The following is an 18267-nucleotide window of genomic DNA, read 5'->3' as shown; positions in this document are numbered from 1 at the left end:
CTTTCGGCATAAAGGCTTCAGATTTTCCAGCTCCGGGGGAACCCCTTGATCAGGTCGAACATGTACGGGATTTCAACAAGGTCAGCCTTTACGAGGGCAATCTGTTCAAAAGTCCCCGTGTACCACATTGTAATATGACTGGGCGTAGGTTGGCCTTTTGCCTTTTGGATTGCCGACAAACTCCCAGTCCCGGCGGCGCATTGCCAGAGTAGCACATAAAAGAAGGACTCAATATCATGTCGGTATGTATGGTCTTTGTTCGACAGCACCAGGATAGCCATGAATTCTGTGGTGCTAGTTCCACGACGAGCGCCGCTTCGTGCTTTATCGAGCTCTTCCGCAAGATCCATGTCAATCAGCATTCCGGGAAAGCCATTTTCTTTTCGCGATCTGTTATGATGATGTTGTTCTCAGAAATGTCCCGGTATATAATCTTGCCATCAGGGTAAGGGACCGATGTGCATTGATCGCATCGCGCAGTGCCTCCACCAGTTCCAGCGGCGATTCGCATTTATAGATCTGCTTACCAGCAGGAAATATAACCAGGCAGCGAAGAATCCGACTACCGTAGGGGCCCTTATGGGAAGCAAACAGACTATGGACTAGTTCCTTGTTCTTCTTGCACCTCGTTTTGAGCACTCACGGAATCACTTTCAGACCGAGGTCGCTTCGACTTAGGGTATATAGAAGTTGACTTTCCGCCTGCCCGAACGCCCGGTTTACTTTATAGGGCTGGTCCAACTGAGGTTTTTGGACGAGACCGCAGGGTATGGCGGGATGGACAGACTCACACTGTGATACGGTGGGCGTGCGCCCGAAAAGTGCAAGGCTCCCTGAACGTTATCTCTGACCACATCTCGCTGATATTGGTAATGCTGCAATGTCCTGCCAGTCTGGTAAATCCCTTTGACTCCTTTCTCGTTTGCTCGCTGAGGAAGACGTGCTTCAGACTCCTGCCGGTCCGACGTCCACAAAAACTTGGTCACGTAGTCCCAGTCCCCGGAGTCAATCAAGTCGCCATGTGGAACATTCTGTAGATACCAAGGTTAGGAAGTAGATAGTATCCACAGCTAGTCTTGCACCGAGCTTCAATGGAGTTTCTCTGTCGCAGAAAGCAATTTCAAGATTCGAGAACAGGTCTCCAGTTTGCTTGGATTCGACATCAACGCCTCCGGAAACTGTACAAACTGTGTCCGCATCCAGGAGTACTTCTACAATCTCATCAAGAAATCTGTTCAAGGATTAATCTCTGATAACCCTAACTCTTCTGCTGACAGCGAAGCCATTGAAAGATCATGTCAGGCAGGATGTCTGATGAAGTTGGATCTACAGATCATCTAGAGGACAAGATATGTAACTAATCAAGATGTGAAGTTGGACGTCAGGAAGGACAAGGATTCTATGAGACGTGAATCCATCTTTGTGTTTCTTATTGTGAGCTGGTGTCAGCCAGAGTGGTGTGTTTCTTGAAGTTGCTCCGGATTACCTCGGAGCTGGCTCCGGCTACACGAGTAGCCTACCTACCTACGGAGTACTAGTAGTACTACTACTACCTATCCCAGATCGACTGGAAGAGGAGGGAAAAGTCGAAATTGACTGAAGTGGCCGTAGTAGGTCTCATAACGACGGCGCTCCCTTTCCTCGTGAGACGCAACCATCATGTTTCCTTCGTTTGCCAGATCCTTTGCATTCTTCAACATACTCGCCAAAAAAAAAAGGTATAAATATAGCGACAGGAGTGAGTTCCGACAAATCTAGTACCACTCGCGACGGCCATTTTACCACAGATAGTACTATCCTTACGGTTTGGATGGTAGCTCAGGCTCAGTAGCCGATCCTTTGAAATCTCGAGACTGGAGAATATCGAGGCTGTTTGGAAGAGTGAAGCTCTAGGATCAGCGGGGATAATCAGTGTCTATCGCGATGTGATTATTCGTGCTACCAGGTAAGAGGTCACGAAACCCTTTCTCCTTGTCCGCATAGTCTCACATAGGTAGTAGTATGGATTGCATTTCTCTGACAGCCTGAGAGATACCACTATGCACGAGAAGCAGCGATGCGCAAAAGCAGAGATTTCTTCTCGATATGAAATTCTTATGCTCCAGAGGGACAGAATTGTCACTTCTAACAAGCACCCAGGAAAGGATTCTACCAAGTGCAATTGTTTCCTCCTCCATATTTGGGATCTGAGCTCGATCCCCATCATGGTTAGGCAAATTGATTAACGTGCAAGCTGTGGCTCATGGACGCGGACGAGAGAACAAGCTGGTAACATTCGAGTTCAAAACTGAAGACTACGCATCCGCCTCAAGAATCTGAATTCTGCAATCCTCAGTTTGTCCCTGATGTCCCGGTTGTGATTCCTTTCGTTCAAATGGAAGGAAATGGGTTGTCGAAACCTCCATCCAAACGCAAATCATTCTTGGTACAGATCTTCTCGTCGTTACTCGCCCAGTGCACGATGACCAGAGGTCAAGCAAAAAGACGACTTGCCGTACCTCGCCCTAGCCATAGCCCAACCCGGCTACTGGAACACCGTGCTGTACTTGATTCAGCGTTTTCTCCCGTGGTTCTTGGGATTGGATTGGTCTCCGAGTTCAGCAAAGTGCGAAGGTAGCATGAAACTCAAGAAGCTGGAGAATCTAATGTAGCTCGATTTTCATACGGATGTGAGGTGCCACCGAGCCAAGTCTTGATCATAGGATGATTACGAATAAGATTTCCATGAGCAGGAGCAAACAGTGAAATCAAGTCTAATCATATGCTCCATCATGATACAAGCCGACCATCAGCTCATACCTGAGAGCAGTCATAAAACAATTAATCATAAAAAGCATCATCGTCACCAAAGTACCTCCGAGAAAAGAAAAAGAAAAAGAAACAGCACGAAACCCATCACAGTACGGTATACACCTTATCATGATCCTTTTTGCGCATAATCGCTTCCTCCTCCTCGGAGGGCGCGGGCGGCTCCTCGTCCTGCGAGAGGCTACGTCCCTCATATGCGACAGTGAGGTTCTCGACATCGACGTCGACTTCGTTCCACACTCTGCTCGTGGCCGGCATCGGGAAGAACCGTACGAGCAGGTAGTACACGGCAGCCGCCACGATGAATCCGGCAAAGTAATTGACGTTGTAGATGTACTGTGCACCGACGGGAACCTCGCGCCCGACGGCACCCGCGAACCCAACAATGTTAATCAGGATCCCAGCGATGTACGCCGCGAAGCCACGCCAGGAAAAGCCATAGGTGAAATAGTACGGAGCCGTCCTGCGCGCGCTGTAGAGCTCCTTCACCTCAAGGTAGCCCTTGCGCACGAAGTAGTAATCGCACACCATCACCCCAGCGATGGAGGACAAGAACACAGAGTAGGCGGAAAGGTACGTGGTGAACTTGTTTGATGACGAGAGTAGATTCCACGGACACATGGCGAGGCCGACAATGGCACAGATGTAGCCACCACGACGAATGTTCAAGAACCGCGGCAGAAGTGCCGTCAAGTCTGTGCCAGCAGACACCGAGTTCGCAGCAATGTTGGTGCCAAGCTGGGCCAGAGCGAAGCCGGAGCCAATGACGAACACGCCAAAGCGTTCGCCGGAACTAGCACCCTCCAGGTAGCGTCGAAGGAGCTGAAGCGGGTCCCAGATCGTCTCGCCGTAAAGGACGGTCGAGGACGAGGACGCAATGATGCCAATGAACGACGTGATGGCAAAGCCCAAAGGGATGGCAAACAACTGCGACCACAGTGCACTGCGGGTCGATTTTGCAAAACGAGAAAAGTCCGGGTTGTTGACGATGAGGGCCGCAAAGTTCGCGATAGATGACATGATGCCCTTGACGATCCCCCAGGCAAGTTCGCTGCCATGAATAGTAGCAGGTTGTTTAACGATGGGACCAATGCCATTGGCACGGTCAATTGACCAAGCGAAGAACGCAATCATGGCGATTGGAGTGATGATCGACTTGGCAGTGAACAGATGCCGGATCTGGTGCACCGGGAACCAGATTGCGGGCAGACTCAAGAGCCAGAAGATGAAGAAACTGACAAAATTCTTGGTGTCGGTGCCCGAGTTAGGGATACCATTGGGGATATTGGCGTAGCTCGGCCAGATGGCCTCGATCATGATGGTGACGCATTCACCTAATCAAATTAGCACGACGGTCGATCCAACCTGGAGCGGAAGGGAAAAAAAAAAAAAAAAAAAAACTACACCGCCAATCCACGCCTGAACACCGTACCAGATGCACTAGAGAAAAATCAACCAAATCACTCGGCGACATCATGGTGTCACCACATACCGCCATCGCAGCGCGGTTGAAGACAGGCCAGAGCGAACCCCAGATGCCAAAGGACGCTCTGGAGACGACTGGAAACGCGACGTGATACCGGGCGCCGATGCGACCGGTGGCACAGACAAACGCTGCGGAGATGAAATAACCGATCCAGACACAAATCCACGACTGCCACCACGAGAGACCGGCGGTGATCATGGAAGAGGAGATCATCCATGTATTCTGGGCACTGTCAATACTGTCCGGACAAGTTTGCCTCTGAGGTCCCGAGAGCGTCATGCAGGGCATCGACGCTCAAAACATACGATGTTGGCCGAGTCAGCAATCCAGAAGGCGACGAAGTTCCACGAGCCCCATCTGCGCCGGGCGGCGTCCACTGTAGAACGATGGTTAGCGGCAGCGATGACAGAGCCAGCATCGGAGAACACACCAGGCCGTAGGTCTTTGTTGGTCAAAAACAACTGGGCTGACGTGAGGCCGGGTTCGCTGCTGACAGCGGCCTTATCGGCGTAGTATTTGAGGCGAGAGCGGAAAACTGGAAATGTCGACATGGTGACCAGTTTAATTCAAAGAGATGAGGAACTTGCGACCGCGGCAAAGAGAATAATTGATCAATGGAGGGAAGAGGACTACTCTTCGTTCCACGATGGCTGGGGGTTTGACGGCGGTCGAGCCAACGCGGCTATGTCAAGGAACAAGACCCGACGCGGCCGGTCGCTGGGGGCAGAAGACAATAAATAAGTTATGAAATTGTCAATTCAGCTCATTGACCAAACTGGCTGTCTAGAACTGAGATATTAACCGGAAGACGACCGAGGAGATTTGATGGAAGAAAAAGAGAAAAAAGGCACTCAGGCAAGGATTGACTCCCCACAACGGTGACATTGACCAAACACAATGGCAGCTCACGATCCGGAGTGGATGCGATGACGAAGGTCAAGAATCAAAGACTGCGAACGGCCCGCTCAGCGACCGAAATGCGCACGGGGCATGTTGGTTCAGGAGCCAGTGATATAACCACAGGGCCGCGATGGAGGGTACCAAAGTTCAATACAGTATACAATACTATGCAATCGGGCCAGATCTGAGCAGCGAACAAGCGTGGAGCATTTCGCTTTGCTCGACTGATGCGGTGTGTTTCCCCTCCTTCACTGGCTGAGAGTGAGCGACAGCTGATGATGTCAGCCAAGCGGTGCCGATGCTTGGCGCTTGCTAGGAAAGGAATGAAAGATGATTAAGTACTTACATAATTCAGTAGTTCCTAATCATCACGTGATCCCAAAATCACAGCCTTCTACATATGATAGTCCCTGCACCTGCCCTCATGGTCATCAAATGCAGTCGTGGTTGATCCATGCCATCTCGTGCCATCATTAGCTCTATATACTCCGAAAATCGTCGTATAAATGACATTGATCACAAGATATAGTATACATCATATCCATGAAACGGCCTGTCCCCGTCCCTCATCCGATAAAAATGACACATCCCATGATGAAACCACCCTATCCCTGGTTGTTCCACTTGCCAAACTTGACGTAGTCTTCATGCAGCGTCTTGAACAGCGCCTGTCCGGACCGATCTAAGCTATCGTTCAACCCCCGCTTGGTGTCATTAGACATGGTATCCAGCACCGCATAAAGCCCCGGCGCAAAGGCCTCCCGAAACTCCGACGGCAGTGGCGCCGCCAACATCTGCCGGATGTAGAAGGCCACCAGCGGACGCATGTGCTGTCCGGCGATTTGCTTGTTCGCTTTGGTGACATCGACCAGCGCGTCGCGACCAGTGGTCGGCCGGGTCACTGCCGACAGTGTGGGATCGCAGAGACTGGTCAGAAGGCGAGTGAAATGAATCGCATGCTCGGCCGTCATGCGCATGTGCAGCGGGCGCTCCGGCCGGCGCAGACTCCCCAGACTATGGCCTTCGGCGTCGCGCTTGGTTCCCGACTTCACGGGGAAGAAAGCCCGGAGAAGACTCTGCAGGCTCGGAACGAGAACATGATAGCGCCCACCGATCCGCTGTCGGTACAGGCCGATAATCGCACCGAGTAGCCGGCACAGGCGCACGTAGATTGTGTCGGTGAACTCGGACAACATCCGGGCATCGGCCGAACCCACGTAGCGATCAATGATCTGGGGTATCGTTGCCAGGATATCGTCCACATTCCACTGCGCCGCGCCGCGCGCATGAGAACGGAATATCACGTCCACGCATTCAGCCGCCATGGAGAAGCGATCCGCGCTGGAATTTTCCGCCATAACACGCACGAGCGCCCAGATGAGTTTGCTCAGCTCGCCCGCTCCATTATCGTCCAACTGCAGCCCAGGAGAAAGAGAGGACACCACCAAGCCCGCGAGGATCAGTCGATAGGAGCTTCCGGGACCGTCAAAACCGGCAGTCCGAAGGTCTCGCAGAACGCAAATGCGCTCTTCGTCGGTCATTTCACGGAAGCGGTTGACAGCCTCGTGAACAAATTGATGCTGTTCCTCGGATTGCATGAACTGCAACGGAGAATCATCGCTGAAGACATGAACCCGAGTCATCTCAGCGACGTTTTCTGATTCACGCAGCTTGCGGCGACGGAGCAGGCGGCGCGTGTGACGGCCTAATTCCACACCGACCGGTTCGAGCCGTCCAACGATGGCCTCCAGGATCTCTGTCACCTCTGGGTTCTCCGAAATGAGATCATCAAAATCCTCCAGCAATTCTACCGACTTCACAACCTTAACAGTGTTTTGCGGGCTCGTGTTACCCTTTTCGAGCAACTCCCGCGACGACTTCAAATCGGCGAGTACCAGCTTGAATAGTTTGCTTCTCTGGCGAGCAAGCTTGACCTCTCGCTCCTTCTCATCAAACATGGCACGATGCTCCCAGAGAAGGGCGAGATATCCGCGAGAAACAACCGGAACCAAAGACAGGTGATCGATCGACTTGAGCTTCACCACACTGCTCAATTCGTGATGCACATCCCGAAGTTTTCCAGCGCGACGAGAAGGATCACTGTCGGCGCACAAACGATCGACGATCGGTTTCAGCAATGACCGGAAGCTTCTGACCGCGTCCAAATCGCTGGCTTCCCCGGCCAACCGTATCCGCTGTGCCACGGAGATCGGAATCTTCCAGTCCGACACCCATAGTCGGGCATCGGGATCCCGGGTCCATTTAGCAATCAACGACAAAATCGTAACGAGGGTCTCTTGGGCCAGACTCTCGGTCAAGAGGATATTTTCCAGGGTCCGGACGATCTCGGCTGCCGAATGGCTGTATCCGACGACCCCAATTGGAAATCGCAATAAGCTACCCAGGATGATCGGGCGGAGTGTTGGAAAGTCTTGGAGGCGACTTCTCAAGACAGGCAACATCCGACGACGGAGGGACGGTACAAGTGGCAGGTATTCTCGCGACACAAGAATATCCCAAAGCTTGGGGAAAGTCAGAGCAAATGTATTGGCCTCTCCGGGTCCGGAACTGGAGGCAGAAAGCAGCAGTAACTGGTTAATGAAATCGTCTCGGGTGTCGTTGGAGATATCAGCGGCAGCCCAGACTTCCGGCGTCTTGAGTATTGTCAAGACGTATGCCACCCCCTGAGCAGAGGGACGCTCCAAGGTCTCGAGATGACCGTCCCAGGAGCCAATGGTTTCGTTGCACTTTCGGGACGTCAGGGACTTGAGGAACTCGACAACACGGGCCATGAAATCCGACAAAGGTAGTGCCGGCCATGTATCGCTACGGCATTTGGCGATCGCGAGGACAAGGTCGGCAGCTGCCACATTGGCACGCAGATTCTCTGGTTCGGAGGGGTTTTGGCCAATCCGCTCCACAGCGAGCTTCAGAAGGTCACCCGCGGTTTGTTGAACGGGGGTGGTCGCCTCGTCTGGACGATTGGCCACAGACACGATAACGTTCTTTGCCAGCCTCCAGAGTCGCCACTGCCAGTGAGTCCTTTCTTCCTCCGTGATCGTCCAATAGACTGAATTCAGGATCCGGGAGAGCTGCTCTACCTGTAAGGGGCCCCCTTGGGTCCATGTTCCAGTCGTAGCCTCGAGCACCACCAGATGCGCGTAAGACTCGTCATTCAACGAGATCACTGCTGGCTTCGAGTCTTCGCTTTCGCTGATTCCCATCTTCTCCATGGCAGTCTGAACCAATGTCTGCACCTGGCTGTCTGTAAAGCTATTCATCAACACTTTGCGGTATTCTGAGATTACATCGTCGTCCTCCCACACGGACTGTTTGATACTTTGGCGCGCAGGTTGACGACTTTTCCGTGAGCTCTCGACCTCTGTCAGGTAAAAAAGCCAAGTCTGCACAAACGTGGATAGATCACGCGCAGCAGCAAAGCCGCGGAGTAGAGGAATGAGTATTTCGTCTCTGATCAGTCGGTGAAGGGATTTATCATCCTCTCCATTTCCACGCTCGAAAATATGCTCAAGGAGGGCATCCAGAAGGCGCCTGGAGTCTGTGAAACCCGAATTTGGAAGAAAAACATCGACTCCCAGGTCGATCAAGAGAGCAGTGAGACCCCAGCGGACGGCTTTCGAGTCGTCCTTCAGAAGATTGCTGTGAGCCGCATGTGTGAGGATGGTATGGAGCGATAGTTTGACCTTGTCCACTTGGACAACGGAAAACATCTGCTCCAAGATCGAGCCAAACCCAGTCGTCTCCGCGCCCGGGTTGGCCGATTTGAGAGCCGAAAAAGCCAGCTCCGCCAGAGAAACAAACACTGTTTCCAGCCACGAGGCTTCAGTGCTCTGACGACGAAAAGTCTTCGTGTTCAAGGATCTAATGATCATGTTGTAGAATGTCGGGACTAATGTCGCGGGTGACCAAGCTGGACCGGGAATCCACCCATCCTTGTCCGCGCGAAGAAAACGCTGCGATGAGAGCTCCTCAAAATCCACGGTGTCCACGAATTTGTCTTCAAAGAGCGGCCAGAACTCGTCAGTGACCGGCTGCACGGCACTCCAATCTGGATTATCTGCCTGCGAATAGTCAATGCCGGCACCGCCGCGCTCCCGAAAGTTGCTTCGAGCTGGAATAACAACATGAAGCGCCACGAGCTTTTCTATGTTATGGAGGATGAACTCTGTGTTCGGGTTCTGAAAGTCATTGCATCGAACTAGGCGATGGAGTCTGAGGGCCGGCAAGAAACAGTTTTGAGAAAAGACGTCCTAGAAAATGGGTTAGCAAAGATTATAGACCTAACTGAAGATGTACTGACGTTGCTGCCATATCGCGGCCCCTGTCGCATCACAGAAGCTTTAAGATCCCACATCCCAAATATCGCAGTTGTTCCCCGCAACAAACGGTACGTGTCCAGACGCCTTTTCGTATTGATAAACTCGGCCAGTAAACGAGCCGATAGATGCATCAGCTTGCCGACAATCGGACCGACAAAGGCATATGGAAAACGGACCACGTTGCAGAGAGTGGAACCATAAGGCTTCTCCTGAACGTTCCGAATCTCCCGACCAAATACCAGGTCATGAAGCAGGTCAAGCAACTTCAAATAGCCGATGATCGACTGATGCAGAGGCGGCTCCTCAGGAACTGGCTCCGAACCACCCGTCCGCTTCCGTTTCTTGCCCTCTCGCGCCTGTTCAGGCGACGATCCAGTCACAGTATGGCTCGAATCCGAGTCCGACGTCTCTCCAGACTTCCTAATCGCCTGCGGGATGTCCGCCATAAAATCATCGACGATTCCGCTGAGTATCTCGTGGAATTTGGCCTTTTTGAGCAGTGTATCAACGACTGTCGGCGACAGCTGCCGGATAAGATACTGGAGCAAAACGAACGAGTCCGGATGCACACGGTACGCTCGGACGGCAAGTCGCTTGAGCAGCCATCGCAGCACCCATTCCTCTCGGGGAGACGACTCAAGTCTTGTCGCGGAGCGTTGATCACCGAGCTGGAACGAGCCGGCACATTGGATCAGATCGACACGCAAAATTCTGGCGGCTTCCTGGAGCTGCGCGGGACTGCCTGCAGTGCTCCGCTCGAGCTGCAGGAGCGCATCTTTTGAGCTCTCCATGGTCTGTCGCGTTCTGTTAGACCTGTAGTATTTCATGCGGACAATACGGGCTCGAACGAACCTCTGAAAGGCCCATGGTGACAAGAGCTCGATTTGGCTGGAAGCGACAGTGAGAGCAAAGAAGAATAGGTTAACAGAACATCATAGAGTGAGTAATAGCAAATCGACTTGATCTTCGTCTTGAACTTGACAACAAAAAAAAGAAAAAAAAAAGACTGCAATTGGCGGGAACCAATCAGAGCCGACGGAGCCCGAGCATTTTCCGCCGTTGAGCTTCACTTCGTCCCGATCCGCAGATTGTTCCGCTCCTTAAGATCACATTCACGCCTCCGATTCTCCGATTGATTAGATTCCGCTCAATTGATCTCAATAGGTAGCGACATTGTCCCTCCGTACTGCTACGTTTCGCAAAAGCCCTAACACTCGCCGATCGCGCTACAGATCCCGCCACAATGGCCGAATCGAACGAGCCCCAGCAGCCGACTTTGCCCGCCGCACGACCAACCAAGCCGGTCAGCGAAGCTCTGCTCAATGAAAAGGTACAGTCTATTCAACATACTCTCAAGTCCGCGTATTCGTCACCTACGGCCGATCGCTCATCCCCGATTCAATCATAGTGGGACCGCGCCATCTCCTCCCTGATTGTCCGATCCGCCGTCGGCTTCGGCTTCGGTGTTGTCCTCTCGGTTTTGCTGTTCAAGCGCCGGGCATGGCCTGCGCTGGTTGGATTGGGCTTCGGCGCTGGACGTGCATGGGAAGAGGCTGATGGTCAGTCATGATTCCCCGGGACAAAGGTCGTACCTGCAATCCATGCTGAGAATAGTCCAGCTTCCTTCCGACGAGGCGATAGTCCTGTCACCGATGCCCTTCGCAAGTCTAGGTCGTAAACGTCCAAATATGCATGATCGTGCTGCTACGATGGTTATCTCGGGAATGAGGGATGAGCAGCGCTGAAACACAGCTTACGAGAAGTGTACAATAAGTGTACAGGAGACGTCATCGAATAAAGGAGGAAGTTTGTCGGGTGCCTTTGCAATAGATGTCACTTTTCGACTTTCTGTACCGCTGGAATGACATATGTATTCGATGAACCCAATTTATTTTTACGCAAATCTAAATCCTATCTACCAGAGACTATGAAGTGGGTATCTCTTTTCCGAACAACGAATGAGCCATAAACTCCTACACAAGGGGGGTCTCCAGAACCGGTGGACTCAAAGCCGACGGGGAAAACTCATCGAGGGTCCGAGAGACAGGTGCCGTGTAGTTCCATTCGTGAGATGATGAGGACGGCGCTGCCTGGTTGGCAGAGCCGGTCTCGTTGCCGGATGTCGGCTCCAGGGTTACGCCGTCATGACCACTGTGTGTGAGGCAGCCAATGCAGCTGCAGTCATCCCCGCACAAGCATGTTCCGTCCACATTGGAACAGAGGCCAGGGAGGCCAACTGGATATTCAAGCGTGTAGTACTCGGACGGCTGCATATATTGGGGCGGGGCGAAGGCTGAAGGCGACATTGTTGCCGGATCAAAGCCCATGGTCGGCGATGCCTGGCCGGAGTACATCGAGGTTGCCGGTTGCTGTGCATTGCCAGCATAGTCATGCTGCGTTGGACTCTGCGGTTGCCGAAACGGGGTTGAGTTTTCCGAGCTGTCCTCCTCGGCAATCTGGCTCATCATGTAGCCCAGTTCTTGCACATGCTGGCGCGTTGTTGCATTAAAAGGATGGCTTGCGCAACCCAAGCACTGGCAGTCATCACCGCAACTGCACTCGTGTGAGGGATCGCCAGCGGGAGCAGTTCCTTGATTGAAGTAGCTGAAGAAATCGCTGGACGAATACTGATTCGTAGGCAAATTACTCAAAGCCCCAGAATCGAGCTGCGGCGATGTATAATCCGGAGCCATTATTGATGAGCCGGCCGCGTTCGAGTATGCAAAATTCGACATGATTGGATTCATATACCCATGCGTTTGATCGTAACCGTTGACTCCTTGAAAATGATTCCAGACAGGAGCCCCATTGAACAATTGTTGAGTCCAGGTGGACTGGGAATCATACTGCTCTGTTTTGGTGGGTTTCTCGTCGGTCAGCGCTGGCATGTTGCTGCTAGATGCGCTCTGTTCGACAGCAGACATGGTCGATTGGGGACTTTTCGAACAGCAACCCCCAGGCTTGGTTTCCACGGTGCTGGATTCAGTCTTGATAGTTATAGTGTTTTCTGCTAACGGGGAATTTTGCCCATTCACAGTCGGGGAGTCATTGGAAGGCTGTCCAGAGCCCTGACGGTTGTCCACTTGCGAGTGCTGCAATTTCGCCTCCAGGCTCTTAACAACATGCTCCGGAACTACGGCTGAGCTCTGCCGTCTCGATGCCTTTTGTATTCGCCCCGGTGCTTGGCTACTTGACATCGAAGACGACTGGCCAGCAGCCGCCACGGTCAATGACGCCGCTTCGGCGGAACTCGCGGGGACCTGATAAAGTGGTCTACACAGACACGTTGACCCTGCACTGACTCAGCCTCTCCTTGACTCGGCAGCAGGGTCGGAACAATCAATACCTTTCGGGATGCGCACCATCACGGCGTACACACGCTGACAACTGCAGGATCCCTTTGGATGGGGGCATTTTGCCAGCGGCCGTCCGGCCTTGGGCACCTTCATCATCAGGCGGTCGAAGTGCTGACATTTTGACGACCGGTGGCCGCGAACGCACGGTTCACTGATTTTTTTTTTTTTTCTCCATCAGCGCCATCCTCAGGTCCCGCGAATCAGTTCACCCACCATGACCACTTTGCACCTTCTTCATCCAGCGGCATGGTTGCTCAGCGACTCTCAATCCATTGATGGTCAATGGCGGGAAGGTCCGGGTCAAAAATCCGAGCGCAATGAGTCGCAACCTTAAAGAACGGCCCAGAAGTCAGTTCACCGGGAGTTGTTGGTTTATTCATAAGCGTGACTCGGAGGGGCTTCGCGTGATTCAGCCTTGCTTGCATGCACCCCGCTTGTGCTCGTATCCAGACCAGGTGCTCGGACATCGATCGAGCCGGGATCGACGAGATAGGTGTGAACTTGGCCGCTGAGGATTAACATTTGCCGCGACGGTCAGCGAGAGTGGGCTGCTTCTGTCATGCGAGCGTCGAATCGGGACGGCGGCCTGAGAGTTCCTGGGGCCCGGAGAATCGCGTCATTCTTATTGGTCGGAAGTCAAAGGCGGTGAGTAAAATTCCCGAACAATGACAGGTAAGGTTAAGCTTAGAAAATCTGACCCACACAATTGCCGAATGGTATTGTTACCGTACCGTACTTGTAACTCTCCCGCAGCTACGTAGGTACTAGTATTTCGCAGGACCCGATGCGCCAGCTGTTGACGCTTGGATGTTGCTGAAGAGATCAAAAACTGCGCTGTGATCGTTTTATTTCTCAGTCCAATGCCACCAGACTCACACGCAACTGTTCTCACAACCGCCCAAACACAGGACGATGAGGCCACCCCCAGAGCTCTCTCGAAAACTCCGTCCCGAACCTCCAGAGACTTCTTCTCCATCCCGGCGCCTGTAAAGCGCGTCTTTGACCGTTTTCCTTTAGTGACATATCCGGCGAACCCTCTCCCTGGTTGGCGCGATCGCGATGTCAAGCAGAATCAGCTCTTTGTCTTCATTGACCCGGCCGGCGCACAAAGAGGCGCCCCGTCATACAACCCACAATGCTTGAGATGGCAGGTGAGGGATGCAACCGCATGCGGGTTGATGAGGCATGACTGAAACTGCGGTCGCACCCTAGGCTTATCTCAAGTTCGTTGGCGTTGAATTCGACAGTGTCCCATCAAACAACCATGCCTCGCCCACGGGTGCCCTTCCCTTTCTGTATCCCGCTTCTCCCCCGAACATCGGCCCGATCCCGTCGAACAAGCTGCAAAAATGGGCCATTGAGCAAGTACACTGCGAAGAAGAGCAGCAATTGAATTTCCGTTTTGACGTCTACGCGACGTTGTTAGATCACCGGATACGGAATGCATGGGTATGTGGCTCGTTTAGACTCCACGTGGCAGGATCCGACGACTCATCTTCCGTCAAGCTATACCAGCTATATCTGGATAACGATAATTTCACCGCCGTTGCTCGACCGCGATACATCGATTCTTGCACCTCCAACCCCGTCGTCCGCAAAGCGCTGGCCGTGCAGCTGCAGCACGCGGCGCGAGACGAGCTGCTCAAAACACTGGATATCGTTGACGTCCGAGACCTCGAGGCCGAGGCGGATGAGGCCTTCCAGGCATTGTCCACCCTCTTGAACAACAGAGAGTACTTCTTCAGGGACGGCCGTCCGGGGCTGTTTGACGCTAGCGTCTTCGCCTATACGCATCTCATCCTGGACGACTCCCTCGGTTGGCGGCATAACCCGCTCCGGCACATTCTCATGAAGTACGAAAACCTAATAGATCATCGACAGCGATTGTTTCAAGCGTACTTTGCATAGATTGCGGGACGGTCGGCATTTGTGTTCAATGTACTATAGACGCACGAAAGAGATGTACACTACAGGAGTTTGAGGAAACGTTGAAAAGACATTTCACATGTCAGCCACTTTGCGGCTGAGGTATCCCTGAATGGTTGCGTGAGAATCCTCTGTCACTGAGTTGAGCATTGAGTATACAAAGTAAGATGTAGACTCCATCTATGTCCAATACTACTACTACATGAGCGGGACCTCTGTACAGAAGTGACGTCTATAGCTCCATTTTGGAACCAGTCCCCCGATCTCCCAACTTGCTCTTGATCTGCAGCACGGCCCTTTCGACCTCGATGGCGAGCTCCGGTGCATCCAGGACCTCACCCAGTTCCTGGCCGTCCGCGGCGTCGAGGTACAAAGTTTCGTTTTCTCCCGGTTCCTCTGGATGACGCCTGATCTCAGTCTGCTTCTCTTTTCTGCCCAGGCTGTCGCGAAGACGTTTTGCGTAGAATTCGACGAGCTCTGGCGACGAGTATGGTTTCAAGAGATCATTGTCCAGAAGATGAATTAGGTGTTTGGAGCCGCTCCATGCTGTAGTTGGTCAGCACGGCGCCTTGAGATGTCGACTCGAATCACAACCCACCACGCCAATGCGACCACCCCCTATAGGCCGCGTAGAAGAACGGGATGTTCGGCACTCTGTCCATATCAGCCCGCTGCCATCAATGTACCGGGTTGAAGCACTTACAAAGGAATCAACGCAATCGGCGTCGTTAGCGGCATCAGGAAGATGTACCACCACATCTTCCTCCGATGCAACTCCTGCCTTTCCGTGCCCAGCGTCCGCAACACATCCAGCACTCTGTCCCCTTCGATCGCATTTCCCGGAAATGCGACGGGGATCGGCTCGCTCTTGCCCCGTACCTCCTCAATCTGACTGCGCGCACTGAGCGGCGGAATGCTCCTCAGCGCCCACTCTTCATATGGGATCCGCTGCAGGATGGAATGGCCCCAGACCACCAACTTCCTCTGCCAGCCTTTCTCGGCCTGCTCCCATTTTGACCATGTTTCCGCGGCCTTGGCGGTGATGCTATCAATAGCCCCTTCTCGATTGAGCTGTGGAGGTCGACAGTAGACAAACGCGCGCCTCGATGAGATCGGGATGAGGAAGAGACGCATCGCTCGGGTCGTCCGCGAGTATCCGCTGTCCGAAGTTGGAAGAACCCGATCACACGCGAGAAATACTCTTCGCTACTGCATTGAGCAGAGTACCGTCACTCGTGCTTGGCACATACTCTGCGGCAGAATCATGGTTCTTATGCTTGATCCTGCCATGCTCCAGTGACAGGGCTGACGGGGGCTGACGGTGTCCACTGAACATCAGACGTCATTCGAATCGTGAAGATGTTCGAGACTCACCGCCTTCTGTTTTTGATACTTAGGTACTGTGTCAGTCACGTGAAATGCGAATGACTTCCAGATTTAACAGTCGTAGACTGGAGTTTCAAGGCTCTAGACAGAGGGCTCACTCAGCAACAGATTGCCAGTTTCTCATGATGAGAATTTGATTTGTGAAGTTCGCCGTGAAGGAAACTCGTTGCGATGTTCTATTTCGAGTTGAATTGAAAGTAGAGAAAGCTGTTAGAACTGTGACAGTGGACTCAGGCACGTGCGCAGAAACAGGGCCAAGCTGGATCGACAGTCCCTGCAGAGCAAAAACGCAGACCAACTTTCTCTCGACTGAACAGAGATCACCAGATTGCCTTGATTGTGCAGTTAGCGTGGTGTTTTTCTCGAGTTCAGCGTCCGAATCGAAGCCGGCTTGAGAATCTCAGAGCAATTCTGCCAAGCGTCGTATCCACCCCAGATTTCCGCTCCCCTGGAGAAACACCCCCATTCCTATTCCACCCTCCACCACCGACCTCCTGCTTACCATGGCATAGGGCCGTCGGCCATCCCGCCCTTGACCCAGGCCATGCAATCGACCGTTGGCAATGGCCCAAGATGCGCGAAACACAGAGCAGCCGCCAACATCCCACCCGACCGTCTCAAACAGCACCTTGTCCCCTGACCAGCCCCATCCCGGCGTAACCTCGCCAGCCCGCACTCAGCCCACACGTCCTGTCGAGTCGAATGACGCTTCTGTAGTTCGCTGGAAAGATCATCCCCTCCGGACGATACCGGGTTAGTTCCCACATATCCACAAGACCGGCCGAAGGCCTCAAGCTGACACCTCCCCGTAGCATGGATCAGGTCCTATGACATTCCCGACAACGATGCCGATGCCACAACTCGCCTCCTCCCTTCTGAACTCGACGACGCCCATGTTGCGCAGCATAACCACTCCCCGTACAGCAAGGACAAACGCAATGTGCAGGCGCCGGATGATGAGGTGTATACTCCACGAGAATCGAGGTGGACCAAGTTCACCCGATCGGCGGCCTATCCTCGAGTGGTGGATGTATCGATGCAGGAGAAGCGGGTGTCGTGGGACTGGCTGAACAATAACCTGGGAGACTATTCGCAACCGTGGGGAGCGTCCCGGGACGGGTCCGACCTGGAGCGGGGAAGCCACCGAACGACCTGGAAGGCGCAGCGGCGGCGCTTCTTTGACCGATTCCAGACAAACCTCTTGCGCAGCCCCATTGTGCCCCTTGTGTTTCGACTGACGGTGTGGATCTTCTCGCTGTGTGCACTCGTCCTGGGAGGAGTGATCCAACACTTGTCCGATGAGTTTGGGCGTCCTCAGGGTCCCTCGGCGATCATGGCAATCGTCACGGACGCGGTGGCATTGGTTTATCTGGTCTACATCACCTACGACGAATATACCAGCAAACCGCTGGGGCTGCGGTCTCCCAAAGCCAAGATGCGACTGATCCTGTTGGATATTGTCTTTATCGTCTTCGACTCCGCCAACCTGAGTCTTGCGTTCGAGTCGCTGAGTGATGTTCAGGGCGCCTGCACCGTGGCCACGATCAACGAGGTGATCGATGATCGCAACGATGCGATCTGCGATCGACAGCGGGCGTTGGCGTCCGTGCTGTTGATTGCGCTGATCGCATGGTTGTTGACTTTTACCGTCAGTGTCTTTCGATTGGTCGAGCGGGTTTCGTCAAGGTAGTAGATTTTTTTAATTTGGTTCTGTTGCTGTCTTTTCTTTTCAAAAAAAGATACATTTTGGCATGGGTTGGGTCATGGCGTCATTGGGTTCCTTTTTGATTCTGATCCCTGGATGGCATATCTTGTCCCTGGTGGAAGGCCGTTCCCTCGTTCCTTCAGACATCTCTTTCCTATGTTATGTCCATGGGTCGGTTGCGGGTTGTTGGTGCGTCGGTGGTGACCGCGTTCCTCCTCTGTTGTATTTTTTGTTTTGTTTGTACTTAAATTCCGATCATTTGATTTCCTTTTTATGCATTGAATGTACCTCTTTTTTTTTCATTTGATCGCTCAGACATGCAATGCCGGGCCATCGTCGCCGTACAACGGATCCCGATCA

The 18267-nt window shown here is 53.0% G+C and overlaps 8 protein-coding genes across 8 annotated transcripts; 3 read left to right on the top strand and 5 right to left on the bottom strand.

Annotated features, from left to right (window-relative positions):
• Window positions 1-2895: 2895 nt before the first annotated feature.
• Window positions 2896-4507, bottom strand: VTN31DRAFT_1804 (uncharacterized protein; the record flags this gene model as incomplete). The annotated part of the gene is made up of 3 exons (XM_069401902.1): window positions 2896-4142; window positions 4215-4248; window positions 4301-4507. 3 exons carry the CDS (start codon window positions 4505-4507, stop codon window positions 2896-2898), a joined length of 1488 nt encoding a protein of 495 aa, XP_069264660.1.
• A 62-nt stretch (window positions 4508-4569) lies between these two features.
• Window positions 4570-4845, bottom strand: VTN31DRAFT_1803 (uncharacterized protein; the record flags this gene model as incomplete). Its single annotated transcript, XM_069401901.1, has 2 exons — window positions 4570-4670; window positions 4725-4845. The coding sequence occupies 2 exons, from the start codon at window positions 4843-4845 to the stop codon at window positions 4570-4572; spliced, it is 222 nt and encodes a 73-aa protein (XP_069264659.1).
• A 954-nt stretch (window positions 4846-5799) lies between these two features.
• Window positions 5800-10401, bottom strand: VTN31DRAFT_1802 (uncharacterized protein; the record flags this gene model as incomplete). Its single annotated transcript, XM_069401900.1, has 3 exons — window positions 5800-9465; window positions 9516-10328; window positions 10387-10401. The coding sequence occupies 3 exons, from the start codon at window positions 10399-10401 to the stop codon at window positions 5800-5802; spliced, it is 4494 nt and encodes a 1497-aa protein (XP_069264658.1).
• Window positions 10402-10777: 376 nt separating this feature from the next.
• Window positions 10778-11212, top strand: VTN31DRAFT_1801 (uncharacterized protein; the record flags this gene model as incomplete). Its single annotated transcript, XM_069401899.1, has 3 exons — window positions 10778-10864; window positions 10943-11093; window positions 11154-11212. The coding sequence occupies 3 exons, from the start codon at window positions 10778-10780 to the stop codon at window positions 11210-11212; spliced, it is 297 nt and encodes a 98-aa protein (XP_069264657.1).
• A 295-nt stretch (window positions 11213-11507) lies between these two features.
• On the bottom strand, window positions 11508-13138 carry VTN31DRAFT_1800 (uncharacterized protein; the record flags this gene model as incomplete). The annotated part of the gene is made up of 3 exons (XM_069401898.1): window positions 11508-12826; window positions 12881-13041; window positions 13104-13138. 3 exons carry the CDS (start codon window positions 13136-13138, stop codon window positions 11508-11510), a joined length of 1515 nt encoding a protein of 504 aa, XP_069264656.1.
• Window positions 13139-13750: 612 nt separating this feature from the next.
• Window positions 13751-14798, top strand: VTN31DRAFT_1799 (uncharacterized protein; the record flags this gene model as incomplete). The annotated part of the gene is made up of 3 exons (XM_069401895.1): window positions 13751-14041; window positions 14103-14339; window positions 14397-14798. The coding sequence occupies 3 exons, from the start codon at window positions 13751-13753 to the stop codon at window positions 14796-14798; spliced, it is 930 nt and encodes a 309-aa protein (XP_069264655.1).
• A 250-nt stretch (window positions 14799-15048) lies between these two features.
• VTN31DRAFT_1798 (uncharacterized protein) lies at window positions 15049-15950 on the bottom strand (the record flags this gene model as incomplete). The annotated part of the gene is made up of 3 exons (XM_069401894.1): window positions 15049-15362; window positions 15415-15470; window positions 15520-15950. The coding sequence occupies 3 exons, from the start codon at window positions 15948-15950 to the stop codon at window positions 15049-15051; spliced, it is 801 nt and encodes a 266-aa protein (XP_069264654.1).
• Window positions 15951-16765: 815 nt separating this feature from the next.
• Window positions 16766-17892, top strand: VTN31DRAFT_1797 (uncharacterized protein; the record flags this gene model as incomplete). Its single annotated transcript, XM_069401893.1, has 2 exons — window positions 16766-16955; window positions 17015-17892. The coding sequence occupies 2 exons, from the start codon at window positions 16766-16768 to the stop codon at window positions 17890-17892; spliced, it is 1068 nt and encodes a 355-aa protein (XP_069264653.1).
• Window positions 17893-18267: the final 375 nt, after the last annotated feature.

Source organism: Thermomyces dupontii (genome assembly GCF_041956625.1).
Source record: "Thermomyces dupontii strain NRRL 2155 unplaced genomic scaffold VTN31scaffold_1, whole genome shotgun sequence".
Lineage (NCBI taxonomy): Eukaryota > Fungi > Ascomycota > Eurotiomycetes > Eurotiales > Trichocomaceae > Thermomyces > Thermomyces dupontii.
Note: the sequence above shows the minus strand (reverse complement) of the source record. Positions and strands in the feature narration are given on the sequence as shown.